At 45.3% G+C, this 13,989-nt stretch overlaps 1 protein-coding gene across 2 annotated transcripts in view; it reads left to right on the top strand.

The window, feature by feature from the left end:
• The window catches only part of DNAH9 (dynein axonemal heavy chain 9), a 1,527,051-nt gene that overhangs the window by 1,274,049 nt on the left and 239,013 nt on the right, over positions 1-13,989 (top strand). For both annotated transcript variants that reach the window (XM_069654516.1, XM_069654515.1), the window contains exon 63: positions 10,473-10,700. In XM_069654516.1, coding sequence (XP_069510617.1) covers positions 10,473-10,700 — 228 coding nt within the window. The remainder of the gene's footprint in view (positions 1-10,472; positions 10,701-13,989) is intronic.

The raw sequence follows: 13,989 nt of genomic DNA on the forward strand, positions 1-13,989 counted from the left end.
GTGTGCAAGAGAGTGAGGGCATGTGTGCAATGGTGTACAGGGGCAGGCAGTAAAGTGTTAGTGGTTCAGACCAGGGCAAGGAACACAGGGAACAATGGGACATGCAGCATGGAATAGTATGGACAGGGCAGGATGTGGACAGTCTGCACAGGAAGTACCGGGTAGGTAGCAGAGGATAAAATACAGGAGGCAGCCAAGGGAGGAACACGCAGCACATGTTATCAACACGAATGCAGGACAGAGGAGGAGGAAAATACAGCACAGGCAGTGGCGTAACTCAAAATGTGGGGGCCCCCCTGCGAGCCATGCTGAGGCCCCCCGCCCTCAAACCATATGTGGCTGGTGATTAAGTTGACTGGAGCGGTGCAAACATTTCCCACAAACATGCCAGAGCATGCAAGCGTAGCGAGGGAGTCCGAACCAACCAAACATGGTCCTTCCATCCCCGATAAATATATTTGAAAACTAGGTTAAAATGGTGTGCTATATAAACACTTTCTGTGAAAAACTGGTTAAAAAGCCAGCCAATTTTCAATTGGTTTTAACCCAAAAATCCAACAGATGCACTTCACTAACAGTGCACAGCAGCATTTCCATAATGCATTTGACCACAATGTATGCCAATATTAAAACAGGATCATGCTGGCTGTGCCCCATACATGTCTACTTTGGCAGCACCCATGTTTATGACAGTATTCCCATATAAGAAAAGAACATACTCATTTTTGCTTTGCACATAATGCCAATAATGGTACTATAAGAAAATATGTCCAGGATGGCTCAGCCAATATATGCCAATATCCCTGCAGAACACAAACTCATGTTGGCTTCTCCATTCAAAATGCCAGGCCACAATAAGAAAACATGTCCAAACTACCTGCATACAAATGCCAGCCTACTCACGTAATGACTTATCATGTAATAACATACCATGATTGCTTCATCATGGATGGCTCTCCAATAGAAAGATCATGCCACAGTAAGAAATTACTAGACTGCCTGCACCCAAATGCCAATCTAGCAAAGTAATAACACTTATCATGCTAGCTTTATCATACATTCCTAGTAAAAAATGTCATGCTACAGTAAAGAATGGCTAGACTGCTTGCACCCAAATGCCAGTCTAGACAGGTAATAACATATCATGCTTGAAGCTTGCTTTATCATGGATGGATGTGACATAAATGCACAAACCTGCCCAGAACCCACAACCCCTCCTCACCCCGCCACCAAATCCCACCCCTCAGCCCACACCCGCCAAAATCAGCTCAATGGCCTCCATACAAAAACTCGCTCACATACGCAATGAATGTATTAGGTCAGAACAAGATGGAGCTGCTCTTCGGTAAAAATGTTCTTGCCATAGCACCATTCAGTGTTGACAAGAGGCTCAAACCCCCTATGTTGAGGAAGCTCTCTACCTCTGACTGCAGCGAGTATCCAGAATGCTGTGTGTTTGGAATATCAATACATGCAGCGATATTGCCTTCAGGAACTGCATCTGAAAGCCATCCTTTGCTCACAAGGACAGACCAAACTCAAACATTAAAACAGTACAAAGCTGTATATTCTTTTCATGTTTTGTACAGACTTTACTGTCATGATGACTATTCTGACAAATGAAATTAGCATAATATCAAGAGTGCATTGCATGCTCAGTAGGAATTCACTTATTTAATTACTATCACAGACATATTTGATGAATTGGTGGTCATTCTTATGTTTCCAAAATGCACTTTGTTTTTATGCAAAGCAGCCAGCATGCTATATTCAGGGCACCCACATTATTCAACACCTAGCTCCACCCCTCAGTCCCAGCCACACCACTGACAATCCGCCTCCCTCGCCTGATCTCAGACGTGTCCATTTCCAGCACTACACTACAAACAGCTCACACAGGTACCCATTCGTACAACATTGTCTCTCATTTACTCCATTCACGCTGGCCACCATACACAAAAGGTGGCGCATGAATTATGTTGCTTACCCCCAGAAGGATAGACACAATCATTAATCACAAGCATGGGTGTCAGTGGATTACAGACGGGTAAGTGGGGGGTTAACACCTGAAGAGTACCAAGAACACTGGCACACACAGTCTGCGTTGATGGTCCATTGCTGTGCCTGGGTTATACGGTCCTACTTCTATCTTTATGGCCTTGCCTGCAAAGACAAACAAACAGCACCTGTACGCTCAGTAGAAAACCAGAACACACCTGTAGACCCCCAAAACCGTAGTAACCTGGGAAATATCTTCACAATTTTGGGATGTTCTTGGTAACCGTTCCAAAAATGGTCAAATTTCTGTTCAAATTTGACAATTGCTAAATAATCACTTCTAGTTCTGCAGATGAACTACAAGCAACCAAAAATCACACGGTCATCCTTGGTCAACCTCAGTAGAGTGAGCAGACATCTGATTTATATACTGGCCTCCTAAAGATTTTGCAACTGGGTTTGTTTGCATATCAGGCGGCAACCCTAACACAAGTTTTAATTAGACCCCTCCCCCTGTTATTGTACCCTCTCTGTGATTACGCCCCATGTCAGGTGTTCTAAGAGCAGAGGTATTTCCACCTTATCTCGCTATACTGGACAGGCTGCTCTTTTACCCTGTCTGTTGCCCTGCACTGCTGGCAGACATCGCACCTTAAGAGGGCTAGTGCTTGCAAGACTCCTGTCTCCGGCAATGCCCACTTACAGAGGCCTTTTATTTGTCCTCCAGGCCTCTCCCGGCAGGTGGAAGCCATTCCCAGGGGAGAGTTGAAGCGTGAGGGGCCCCTCGTGAGAGCTATTGTTACTGCAGCCATTGTAATTAAAGAGCCGGCAGACAGAATGGCAAGGCTTTGTAGGCCACGTGTGGTAAAGCTTGTCTCCGAGCTCCCAGGCCCCGTCTTCCAAAGCAGCCTTGCGGGGGCCCGACAGCTCCAAGAAGGCCTCCGGAAACATCTCCTCGCCGTCTAGGCAGCGCCTCACCTGTTCAGAGGCTGCAGGCATAGCAGCTCCTTTGAACTCTTGGGTCAGGTCGGCTTTTTATACAGTGAAACAGAACACCATTACTAACTGGTAGCCTTGAATAAGACCCCTTTAACTAGAACTCAGAACATCAGAGGACCCGAGTCTGCTCCTTATCGCGATCTGCTCATCACGATCTGCTCATCCACATTTGCTCCGGAGTACTTTGGGAGAATTATTTCGGTATTTTTTCCAGTGTCTCGGATTTTCACGGGTGCTTTGATCTCAGTGGATGTTCTTATTCCAATTAAATGTTAATGCCACCCCCCAACCAACCACTTGTTGAAATGCAGGCTTCAAAAAATTGTATTGAACTCATTTGACTCCATAAACAGTCCCTGGCGACATGTATGCTTTAGGCAGACTAGGAGGGGAGCCATTGGACGTGTTTGCACAAAGCCTGCACCTGTTAGCCTGCCATTTACAAGCTCCTTCTCCTGCTCGCACCTCTAAATACCCCATCAGAAGCCAATTAGGAGCCCGACCTTTGGGGAGGGAGGGAGTGAGTGAGTGAGGGGGGGGGGAGAGAGAAGGAGAGAGAGTGTCTCACTCTCCTTGGCTCTGCAGGTTGCAAAGTTGTTTTAAATCACTAATCAAATGTTTTCAACATCATAAATAACAGCGTGCGGGAAGTTTGCAACAATAAATCTGCAAATCTATTTTTATTTATTACACAACTTCTTTTATTACATGTCTTAAATCACTGAAAGTACAGTGGGGTTAATTAGATTTTTCAATATGCATTATCTTGCGTTCTGAGACTTATCGTTTAACATTCAGGATGTGAAAAAGCCACAATGACATTATTTTGGCTTAACATGTTGCTAAGAGGTTTTACATGTTGTCATGTGGCTTTATTATGCAATTTGTATTTTTTGTATGTAAACTTTAAGACAAAATGAATGTAGACCTTGAAATCCAACAATTTGAGCCACAGCTGTGAGCCTAACCCCCCTCCATTTGATCGACCATCCCACTCCCTCCTTTTAGGATGCAGCCTGACTACCACTAGTTCCTTTTTCTCACTACCACCACTGGTTCAGTTACACACATGGACAAAGGAGGCATACAATCACTCAATCACATACACATTGCATAATACGCCTTTAAATGCACACATACATACACATAAAAACACCCTTGCCCACATGCACACAGGCACATACACTTAAAAAAAGAATGTTGTTCTTATCTGCTGCTGATGCGAGGGACTCATCTCTCAGGCAAGCATCTGTCTGAGCTCCCTGAGCACTGCCACACTGACGGGAACAAGGAAGCAGCGGCTCTCCCTGCTTCCTCGTTCCTGACATGCACAGAGGGGGCACCATTACAATGAAAGGCCCGAGAATGGTCCGTCATCCCGTGGTGCAACCGGAGCCTTTCTTTCTGAAAGAAATCATTGCTTTCAGAAGTCGAAATCTGACTTCTGAAAGAAACCATTTTTTCGAGAAGATTCTGGAGGCTGCACATTGCATGGCGGGGCCCCTCCGCATCGCGGGTGCTGTGGAGGCCCCCACTATGCCAGTGAGCACTGGGTATAAGGGGAAAAGCAGCACAAGTTAGGGAATGATGGGTAGAAAATAACAGGCAGCATAGAGTAGGAGGGAGGATCAGAGTCACACAGTAGATGATTTTGGGTAGGAAGCACAGGATGCAACAGTGCAGAAAGTCCATGACACGAGATTTCAGGCAGGCAGCTTGAGGAGGGGATAGGGCATTCACCATAGGAGTAGGAGAGGACCGACGGCTCTGCCTGCTTCTACTCTTCATCCTCTGCAACTTATCCAGAACCGGACTGCGAGACTTGTCCTTGGCCTCAAGTCCAGGGATCGTATCTCTCCAGGACTGAAATCTCTGCACTGGCTCCCAGTGGCTGCGAGGATTAAGTTCAAAACCCTCTGCATCATCCACAAGGCCTTCTGGGGCCTGGGGCCTCAATACCTTCAACTCTCTCTTCCTAAATATCTTCCTTCACAAGCTCTTCGCTCACCTGCCTCCAACTCCCTCAGGGTCAGTCGCTTCTCCAAGCAACAAGTTGGTGGTAGATCTCTTTCTTCGGCTGGTGCCTCCCTCTGGAAAAAGCCTCCCTGCCTCCCTTAAACTTAAGGAGAACCATCTCTGGTTCTGGAAGCACCTCAAAACCTTTCTCTTTGCTTCTGCTTTTTCTCCTCCTCTCCTCTGCTGACCTCTTGGCTGTAACTGGAATTGCACTGGCTACCTGGACACCCTCTGATCTCAGGCCCAGGTCTATCCCCTGCCAGCGGCACACACCTGCACTGCCCACCGGCAATCCCCGCACATGGGGACTGTTTCTGTATCCCTACAGTCTCCCTAGCAGCCCTGGACACCTGATGTCTGCACTTACCCATGAACTTGCCACATGCTGGCCGTTTCTTTACTTACTGTTATAATCTATTCTCATGTACTGCACTGTCCCTGCCCCTTCCCACGCACTTGCACGATCTGAATGACACCTGGCCTAGTAGGATTGTTGCATGTCCTCTGTTTGTTCCCCTCCCTTGCCTCGTCACACCTTGAAGCACTTGTGTCTAGGCACGTTATAAATGCCATATCATATCATACCATACAAATCACTTTGTTCACAGCGGCTGTCTGTACCATGTCTTGCCTTGTCATTTCTGTAAGTTTGCAGCGTCTCAAGCACTCTGAAGCAGCCATAAGGTGGCAGATTAGCACTGTAAAATACCTTTAATTGAGGGAATATATGATACGGTTTATGGGGCACTCCAGATTTAAAGCATCCTCTGTAAGACTAGAAGGGCTGGAGAGAGTCAGTAACATATGCTTCCAATACTTTGGAATGTTTAACTTGTAATTCAGCCCTACATTTTTTTTTTTTTTACTCCATGTATGATCGGGCCAGGTACATGATTAGTATGATGTCCAGACAGGCACAGCAATGTGGGTTACTGCAGAGGAAAGGATGAGTAAGAGGGACAGTGGGTAAGGAATAGTAGCCCTTCCACGTTATAGGGCCTGGCCTCGAGGGGGCCTGGAGGGAGGTCCTTACTTCTGAGCCAATGACATCTGATTGGTCGTAGTGAACCCCAATAGTCTCATCTATAGCTGGAAGTGTTCTATACAACGCACCATGACCATTGGGGGAGAAAGCCAGTTTACCCAAAGCAGGCAGTTTATCCAAAGCAGGCAGCTCTCTGCTTCCTGCCGGGAGCACACCTTCAGCCTTTCCGCATTCTGCCGGTTCCGCTGCATTGCCTTCCTCATAATAGGCGACCATCAACTTCCACAGTCTCTAGCGCCTGCACTGTAAAACCTTGCACAGGAGCATAGGGGAGCTAATGCCCACCACTCGGAGGCAGAGGAGAAAAAGGGATGTCCTTATTCATTGGATTGACAAAAATCCCAAATGATTGTTACTTTTTTGTGAAAGGGAGATTAAGGAGAGCCGAGGGCCGGCTTCCACTCTGCAGCCATGGGCAGACCATGGCTGAAGAATCACGCCTCTTTGTGTTCGATTGGTTTTAATCAGGGTCGGACTGGGCCATAAAATTGTCTCGGGCACCAATGAAAAAGTGGCCCACAGTTGCAAATGGCTATCAATTCCTTTTGCAGCACTGTTTGAATAGTATCCAAGGTTTTTTTTTTTGATAAAGTGTGATGCAAATGTTACATTTGAAAGAATATTTATTCTGCAACACTGCTCAAAAATTCTAGCCACAGAGTGAATTAACTCTTTAAAATGGACCAAATTGGCCAAAAAAAGTGGCCCACTTTGACCCAGAACACTGGCCCGCACCACCATTTCATGTTTTTGGTTTAGCTATGGCCCTATTGCCCAATAGGACAGCCCGAGACTGGTTTTAATACTCTACGACAAGGTCTGCCACATGTGTCTCTCCAGATGTTTTGGAGTACAACTCCCATTAGATCCACCCCAGCCAGCATAGTTAATGGTGAGGGATCATGGGAGCTGGAGAGCCTCGGGTTAGACACCGGAACTAAATCTGTCTTCAGATTCGGAAAGAACAAGCACATATGAACAATTCCGCAGCGAGTTCCTGAAAAGGAAAGGTCATCTCTCCTGTGTGTGCGGAAGCCGAGCATTAGGCCAGAAAATTTGCATCCGTCGCCTTTGGGCGATCCCGGTTGAGACTGAGACACACACGTAGGAGCGCAAGCGCGAGAAATTCCAAATTTAAATGCAGCCTTCATCCATTAGCCGAAATGCCACTTCAATTACTTTGTGATCAAGTTAATTTGATTCTTGAGCGTCTCTTCATTTTCATACGTTGTTGCTTCACTGAGTTAGCGTCATGTAGTAAATTAAATAACAACGAGCCCCTGGACCAGAGCAGCATGTTAATCGAGGCTTGTCGGGGCACTCCTTATTGCATGTTAAGCACCACTGAGCTCTGGTTTGCTCACTTTTGCATGAACAGAAGACAAATAGGTTTGTACATATTATGCTGTGAAAACCAATTGTCTGCTACTCCTCCCACTCACTGCATTATACTTGACCTGCGGGCCGCCTTTGTACTGCAAATGAGACCATTGTGCATTTTGCAAAATCTATATGGTGCTTGGCAGCAATAGTAATGTGATGTGGAAAAATTGAAGATCATTAAAACTTCAAGGGGTTTTCTTGAGTACATCTCGAGTTCATCAGGCAGCCATACTCTGCATTTATAATAGGTGTTTATCTTTCTTAAAACTGCCTACAAATAAATGTTCCCTGCTCCTAAAGGCATCTTGTACTCGCCCCTCACAATTTTGTGAATATAGGTTCCACGATCCATGTCTGGGTGGCTCAGCATGCACCCAAATTATCACAGACCTCAAATTCCCTTCCTTTAACCTGCCTCCCCTATTCTTCGAAAAATGATGGTTTTATGTTTTACCTCTTTGCTTTTACCACTTCCTGTTCAGACTCCGGTATAGATTCCCTGTGCGAGTGCACACTATGCCAACCTCCATTCAAGACCTGGTGCTTGGAAACCACTCCGCTGGTGATGTGGCGTAGTGTAAAAGCTTTGTAGCCTAACATAGCATAGGGCACCACACAAATACCACTCAAGGGTCAAATGTGAGCACATTACCACTTGCTAACAAAATAATATTGAGATCTGGGTGCTCTTAGTGTCGTGCAGCCTGTTTGAATCCTTGCTGGTCAAGAGAAATATCTTTAAATACATCCTAACCAGCAACAACTAGAATTGTTTAATGTCTGCTCGCAAACCCACACTTCCCTTCTTTCACTGTGAATGCTGTTCTGCTAGTGACCCCTGGCTTTAGGAGGGTATCATGGTACAACATCAAACAACCTATACATGAAGTGCTCAAATTTGTAGAAAGAGCTTCACAACCTTTATTAGCAGCACGATCATCAAAACAGAAAAGTCACATTTCTGTATGCATGAAGACCCCAAGATGCTTCCACCCTGATCCCAAAGTGAGTCCTGTTGCCATATGTGGTATAAATGGCACGCTCGGTGAGGCTAATGAGATGGCCTGTGGAATGCTTTCAGGAGAAGCTGGAGTTGAAGCCAGGGAGACGTGTGCCCAAAGCGCCTACGAGCGGCAGAGTTGTTGCAGCGGAAGCGGATTGTGATGGGAGCACTTGGAATATCTCTGGTAGCAGAGCTGGTCTGCATACCTGCTGGAGTCCAGAGACTCCCTCTCTGTTCAACCAAGGCAACGGAAATCCTGGGGAAGAGGTGCGCTGATCCGGGAGCAGCGACAGCCACAGCAAGCCTGCCGCCGCAGAGAACAGCACCTGAAGACAGAATACCCGGCGAGTCAGAGAAGCCTGAATGACTCCGGGACGCTGAGGTGTGGGCCGCGTGGTTACTGCAGGTCAGACCGCTCGCGAGTGAGTGAGCAACCATGTGCGCTATTTGAATGCTGGTGCAGATTGAACTGAAAACTTTTGATAATAATGATAACCGGAAGCTGCTGAGAAAACCGAAGGTCAGGTTTTTTTTTTTGTTAATACCGAACGGTGAAAAGAGATGAAAATGAAAAGGCCAAGAAAGGGCCAAGGGAAACGTAATATTTGAATTTATGAATACACCTGTGAACAGGGTACAAGTTTCCAGCAGGAGAGTAAACTTGGAATTTGTTGTTGATTTATTCAATGTGACTGATTTGATCAAAATGGAACATTTTTTGAAAATCGGTCTGAAAGAAAGCAAGTGTGTTTGAATACCAATTGGATGGAAAGCAGTCTGGTGCAATTCCCTGATAAAAAAGGAACTGCATAACTTGAGAAAACAAGCATTGGCAAGCACCATAAAGATATATGGAACTGTGTGACTTCAAACAGTGGCTGGGTGCCTGTAAAGCAGAAGCAAGTAAGGTGTGTCTGTTGCGTGATCTGTAATGGGTGGACCGTGTGGTCTGACAAATGCGTCAAGACCAAGTACATCCCGCCTTAAAGGAAAAGCCACTTAACTCCCCCATTAGATTGAATGCAAAGAATTAACTGAACTCTATGATGTTGGTGAAATTAATGGAAGGCAAACAAGCCAGAAAAGCTGGGAAGTATCCCAAGGAATTTTGTTGTTTGAAACATTGAGAGACTTGAAAGCTTGGGGAAGGGAACTACACCGTAACTTGCACTCTCTTTAATCCTGTGGAAGGGAATCCCCATTTCCAACCAAGAGCTGGAAGAAGGTCTGAACTTCTATTTGAACACTTTTCATTTTGAGGCTGACATCCCTACACATTGTGTACAATTAGATGTGAGTGCAAGTATAGGTTTTGGACACAGAAAGACATTTGCTTTGGACATCCTGACATCCTGACAGGCTATCATTAGTTTTAGTTAGGTAGAGAAATCCCACCTTTGCATAGGGCAAGTTAGGCAGTTTTCTAATCCTCAAGTCTATAGCCTAAACGACATACAGTTTTCTGTGTTTACTTCGTGATGCCTTCGCAATAGACACGTAGACATGTTTTCAGTGCTGCACCAATCAGGCCCTGATTGAAGAGTTTATGGTCCCAATAGGTTTGTATGTTTAGAATAGTCCATCAAAAATATATAATTGATTATTAATGCAGATTGGATTGAACACACCTTTTTTGTTTAGGCCATCATAGAGCTCAGCTATTTAATTCTCCAGCGTCGGGTGATTTGTCTTTTAACATGCAGGTTACATGTTCATACTCTGGCAAGGCTGTCTGAACCTTCCATTATTTTGTGGACAAAAATTGATAACATTCTGTTGACTTATAACATCTATTGTTAAACTACTAGGCACAAAGTCAGTTTGTATTGTTATCTATACTGTTATTAATGTAATCATTATTATGGATACTGAAAGGTATTAAGATAGTGCCATTTTACATACATACGTGCTCTTTATTGCATCAGGTGTGTTCTGCTTCCAACATTTTAGACACATCTCCTAGTTTGCTCACTGTATAGAATATAGACTCATACCGCAACAGTGAATCATCCAATATTTTCCTCCTAGAATATCCATCTGGTGTCCAAATGGCTGGCCACACTGGAGAAGAAACTGGAGCAGCACAGCGATGGAAGCCACCAGGAGTTCAGAGTTTTCATAAGCGCTGAGCCCGCCGGATCCCCTGATGGGCATATTATACCACAGGGAATCCTTGAGAACTCCATCAAAATCACCAACGAGCCTCCCACCGGCATGCATGCCAACCTACACAAAGCTCTGGATAATTTCAATCAGGTAAAGTGCATCGGGCGGGAGGCCAATATCCAAGATGTGGGGCTCATGGAGGGTAAGCAGACATGTCATTTGGATCTATTTTTAGACAGTTTGTAGGAAAAGTCTGCTGAAAGATCTCCATTCCAACAATTAACCCCTTGTAAACACTCGTCACTAACTGAAAGATGTGTGCACTGCATTCGCTCACGCTGCACCATAAGACCCCATGCATATTACAAGTTCTGCATACACAACATCTGCATTTAAGTTTTTTTTTTATCAAATGATCGTTGTACTTAAAAAATGTATTCATCAAAATTGAGAAATATTCATTGGATGTCTCAATTGGGAACCACCACTTGGTGTCTCCTGTGCTTACACCATTAAAAAATATTGTTGAGAAATATTAAAACATGCAGCTCTTACTATTAAAATATATAATCTATCCCTTTTAGGACCATGTACTTTTTGGTAAACACAGTCAACAGTTGTTTATTTGTATTTAGGAGCTGGCCATCGTTTCTAGATGGGAGCATTGGTATCAGTCTGCATGTGCATACATATATTTAAACCTACAGGGCGTGAATAGCACAGCTCTGACACGGAAGATCAAGGTGCCGATTCTGATGTCGGCACTGATGGAGAAAAGTGTTGTGGTGCCTAATGACTCTTTAATATTTTGCACCATATTCTGATAGTCACAGAAAGTGGCGGATATCGGTGCTGTCTGCCACTCTCTGCATGCTGACTGGTGTCCTCGCTTTAGCACTCTGTGTTTTGCATTTGGTGTGTGGATATTTTCAGCTGTGGTATTGTGAAGTAGACCTTGGACAATCGACTATGATCAACAACCAGAGGCTAACATGTCACAGAAATCACTGACTCTGATTGAGCACAAACAGCACTGGAAAGACGAACCCTTTGCTACTAGGCAGATTTCTACCTTTTGAAAGAGTAGATACTTAGGCATGACATCAATTTGCCAATACGCCCAAAGCTTGAGAATGACTTTGCCTCCACTTTGCCACATTACTGCATTACTCTTTCTGACTCATTTTGGTCCCTCTGGTCCCTCTGATCACCTCTTTGTCTCGAGATCACACGCAGACCCCAGGATAAAGCAAACATTGGAAGCATCTAATCTGAAACCTCAATGCCATAATCCTTCCATGCAGCCTCACGGTGAAGAAACAGAACAGCAGCACCCACGTTGCCTGCCGTTTCCCAGACAGCATGCCAAAAGGGCCATGTCTACCCAGGGGTGCAATAAGCCTCTGCCAGACCTGGACCAATTGCTCGTGCATTGCAGCTCGGGGCTTACTGCAGAGTGAGACAATATTTGTACTTGTTTGCACTTCTTTCCCCCTGAAATTATTTTGGTCACTGGATAAATGGTGGGCTGGTGGAATGACACTGGTGATACCCTAATCTTTGAAAAATCACCACTGGCCTGTTGCCGAGATCTGTGTGGAGCCTGGAGGCAATGGGTTTGAATCTCAGAAGAGCTCAATCAGCTTTCCTCCTTTCAAGGCCTAACAATGTAGCTATAAGGCATTGCCATCTGGCAAGGGTGCAAAGCCCTGTTTTAAAAAAATATTTACTATCAACTCAATCAACTTCCATCAACTCAATGTCAAAAGCATAGTGCACTCGTGCCCTGCCACATCAGTTGCCTGATATGCAGCACCTGCTCAACTCGTGGCAAGGAACAGGTTCAACTGTCATGAGGTTCCCAACTGACAGAGACAGCTAAGTCCCTGCAGCGCTGAGGCAGCATTTAAGAAAATCTCCCCTGTACCCAAAACTATGATGATCAAAAGTAACCCATGCAGGTGGCAAGGTAAACTCTAAATAAAAACTATGCCTGAGTTTAGGCATAGTGCACGGCACTACTTACGATCATGACCACTGCATTCCAATTGATATCACACACATGTCAGCTCCTGTGAGTCAGCTCTGCTGTGGAAGGTGATGTGTATTCTCGTCAGCTGAGTGTATCCCGCCAAATGGCTGGTCAAGAAACTGGAGGACCGGGCCTCCTCTTTGATCTCTTTGTAAGGGCAGGTAACACCCTCTGCCTGAGACAGCCGCTCAGCAGGTAGCTGTCCTTGGCCCGAGCATCAAAGGAGCACACCCATTAAAAAGGAGTAGCCTCACACAAGGGTGCTGCACCTCTACAGGCCTTTGTTCTCATTGAGAAGGGAAGGGAGCGAGGTTATGATAGGCAAGGGGGCTTCCACCAGCTTTATTCATACTGTCCCTCTGTCTCTTTGCCTGTCCCTTCCACTTACTCTGGAGCAAAGCACTTTGGGTGTGATATCAGAAGGGCAAAGTCTGATCCATTCAATAGGTAGGGATTTCACCACTAAGACAGGCTAGCTTTAGTCCAATCACCTCAGGAATTGTGCCTTTCAAAGATGTAGTCTTCCACACTTTAAACAGATTCTCTCAGATCCTCTCAGATATTTTAAGGCTGCAGATTCATTCTGAAGATATCACTGGGAGAGTTGCAATCTCCGAAGCCCTCAGCCTGAGGTGAAGGAGGAATCAGACTCATCCAAGACAGAAGGAAGATATGTCACCTACCACTCCCAGGGCACATCAGGCATACTCTCGGCTGTGGATCAGGACCTACCACTCTGCACCGGAATCTTTTGAGCCTGGAGAGCAGACCCTGAATGAAACCATCCTATCCTCAAGTCACCCTGAGAGGGCCTCAAAGCAATCTGAGGACCAGACAAGCTGAAGCTCCTTGTTCTACTACACAAAACCGGCCACCCTGTGTTCTCCGTACCTTGAACAAGAGGGAATACACCAGCAATGGTTGCTGTGCTCCACCACCACCACCACCACCACCACATTGAACATTGCTTGCACCTTCGACCAGCTTGACACAATGCAGTGTCGAGCTGGTCAAAGGTGCAAGCAATTTTCGATGTGGTGAAAGAGCATGTAAGCGATATTCAATCAACACTACAGCTAAGTCAATGCCTAGTCTGGGATGCTGAGGAAAACCCTTATTGATGTATTTTTATATCCAGTTCAGTACTCTGGATGACAACCCTTGTATAACACCCCCCTCTTAGAATCACCCTGACCTCACTGAGCCAAGAAGTAGGTTTGTTTTGCAAATTAAAAGGTTTATTTGAAAATTTAACAATATATATCTATCACACTTTATAAATAAATTGATAACTGATATCACACTTCAGAATATGAGCAGTAGTCAGCAAGAGGTAACTTATGAATAGGAACAGAAGAATAAGGTGGGAAAGAATGCTTTATATGGTTCAAGGAAACGCAAGGTGGA

Source organism: Ambystoma mexicanum, chromosome 3q (genome assembly GCF_040938575.1).
Source record: "Ambystoma mexicanum isolate Mex_15411 chromosome 3q, UKY_AmexF1_1, whole genome shotgun sequence".
Taxonomy (NCBI): domain Eukaryota; kingdom Metazoa; phylum Chordata; class Amphibia; order Caudata; family Ambystomatidae; genus Ambystoma; species Ambystoma mexicanum.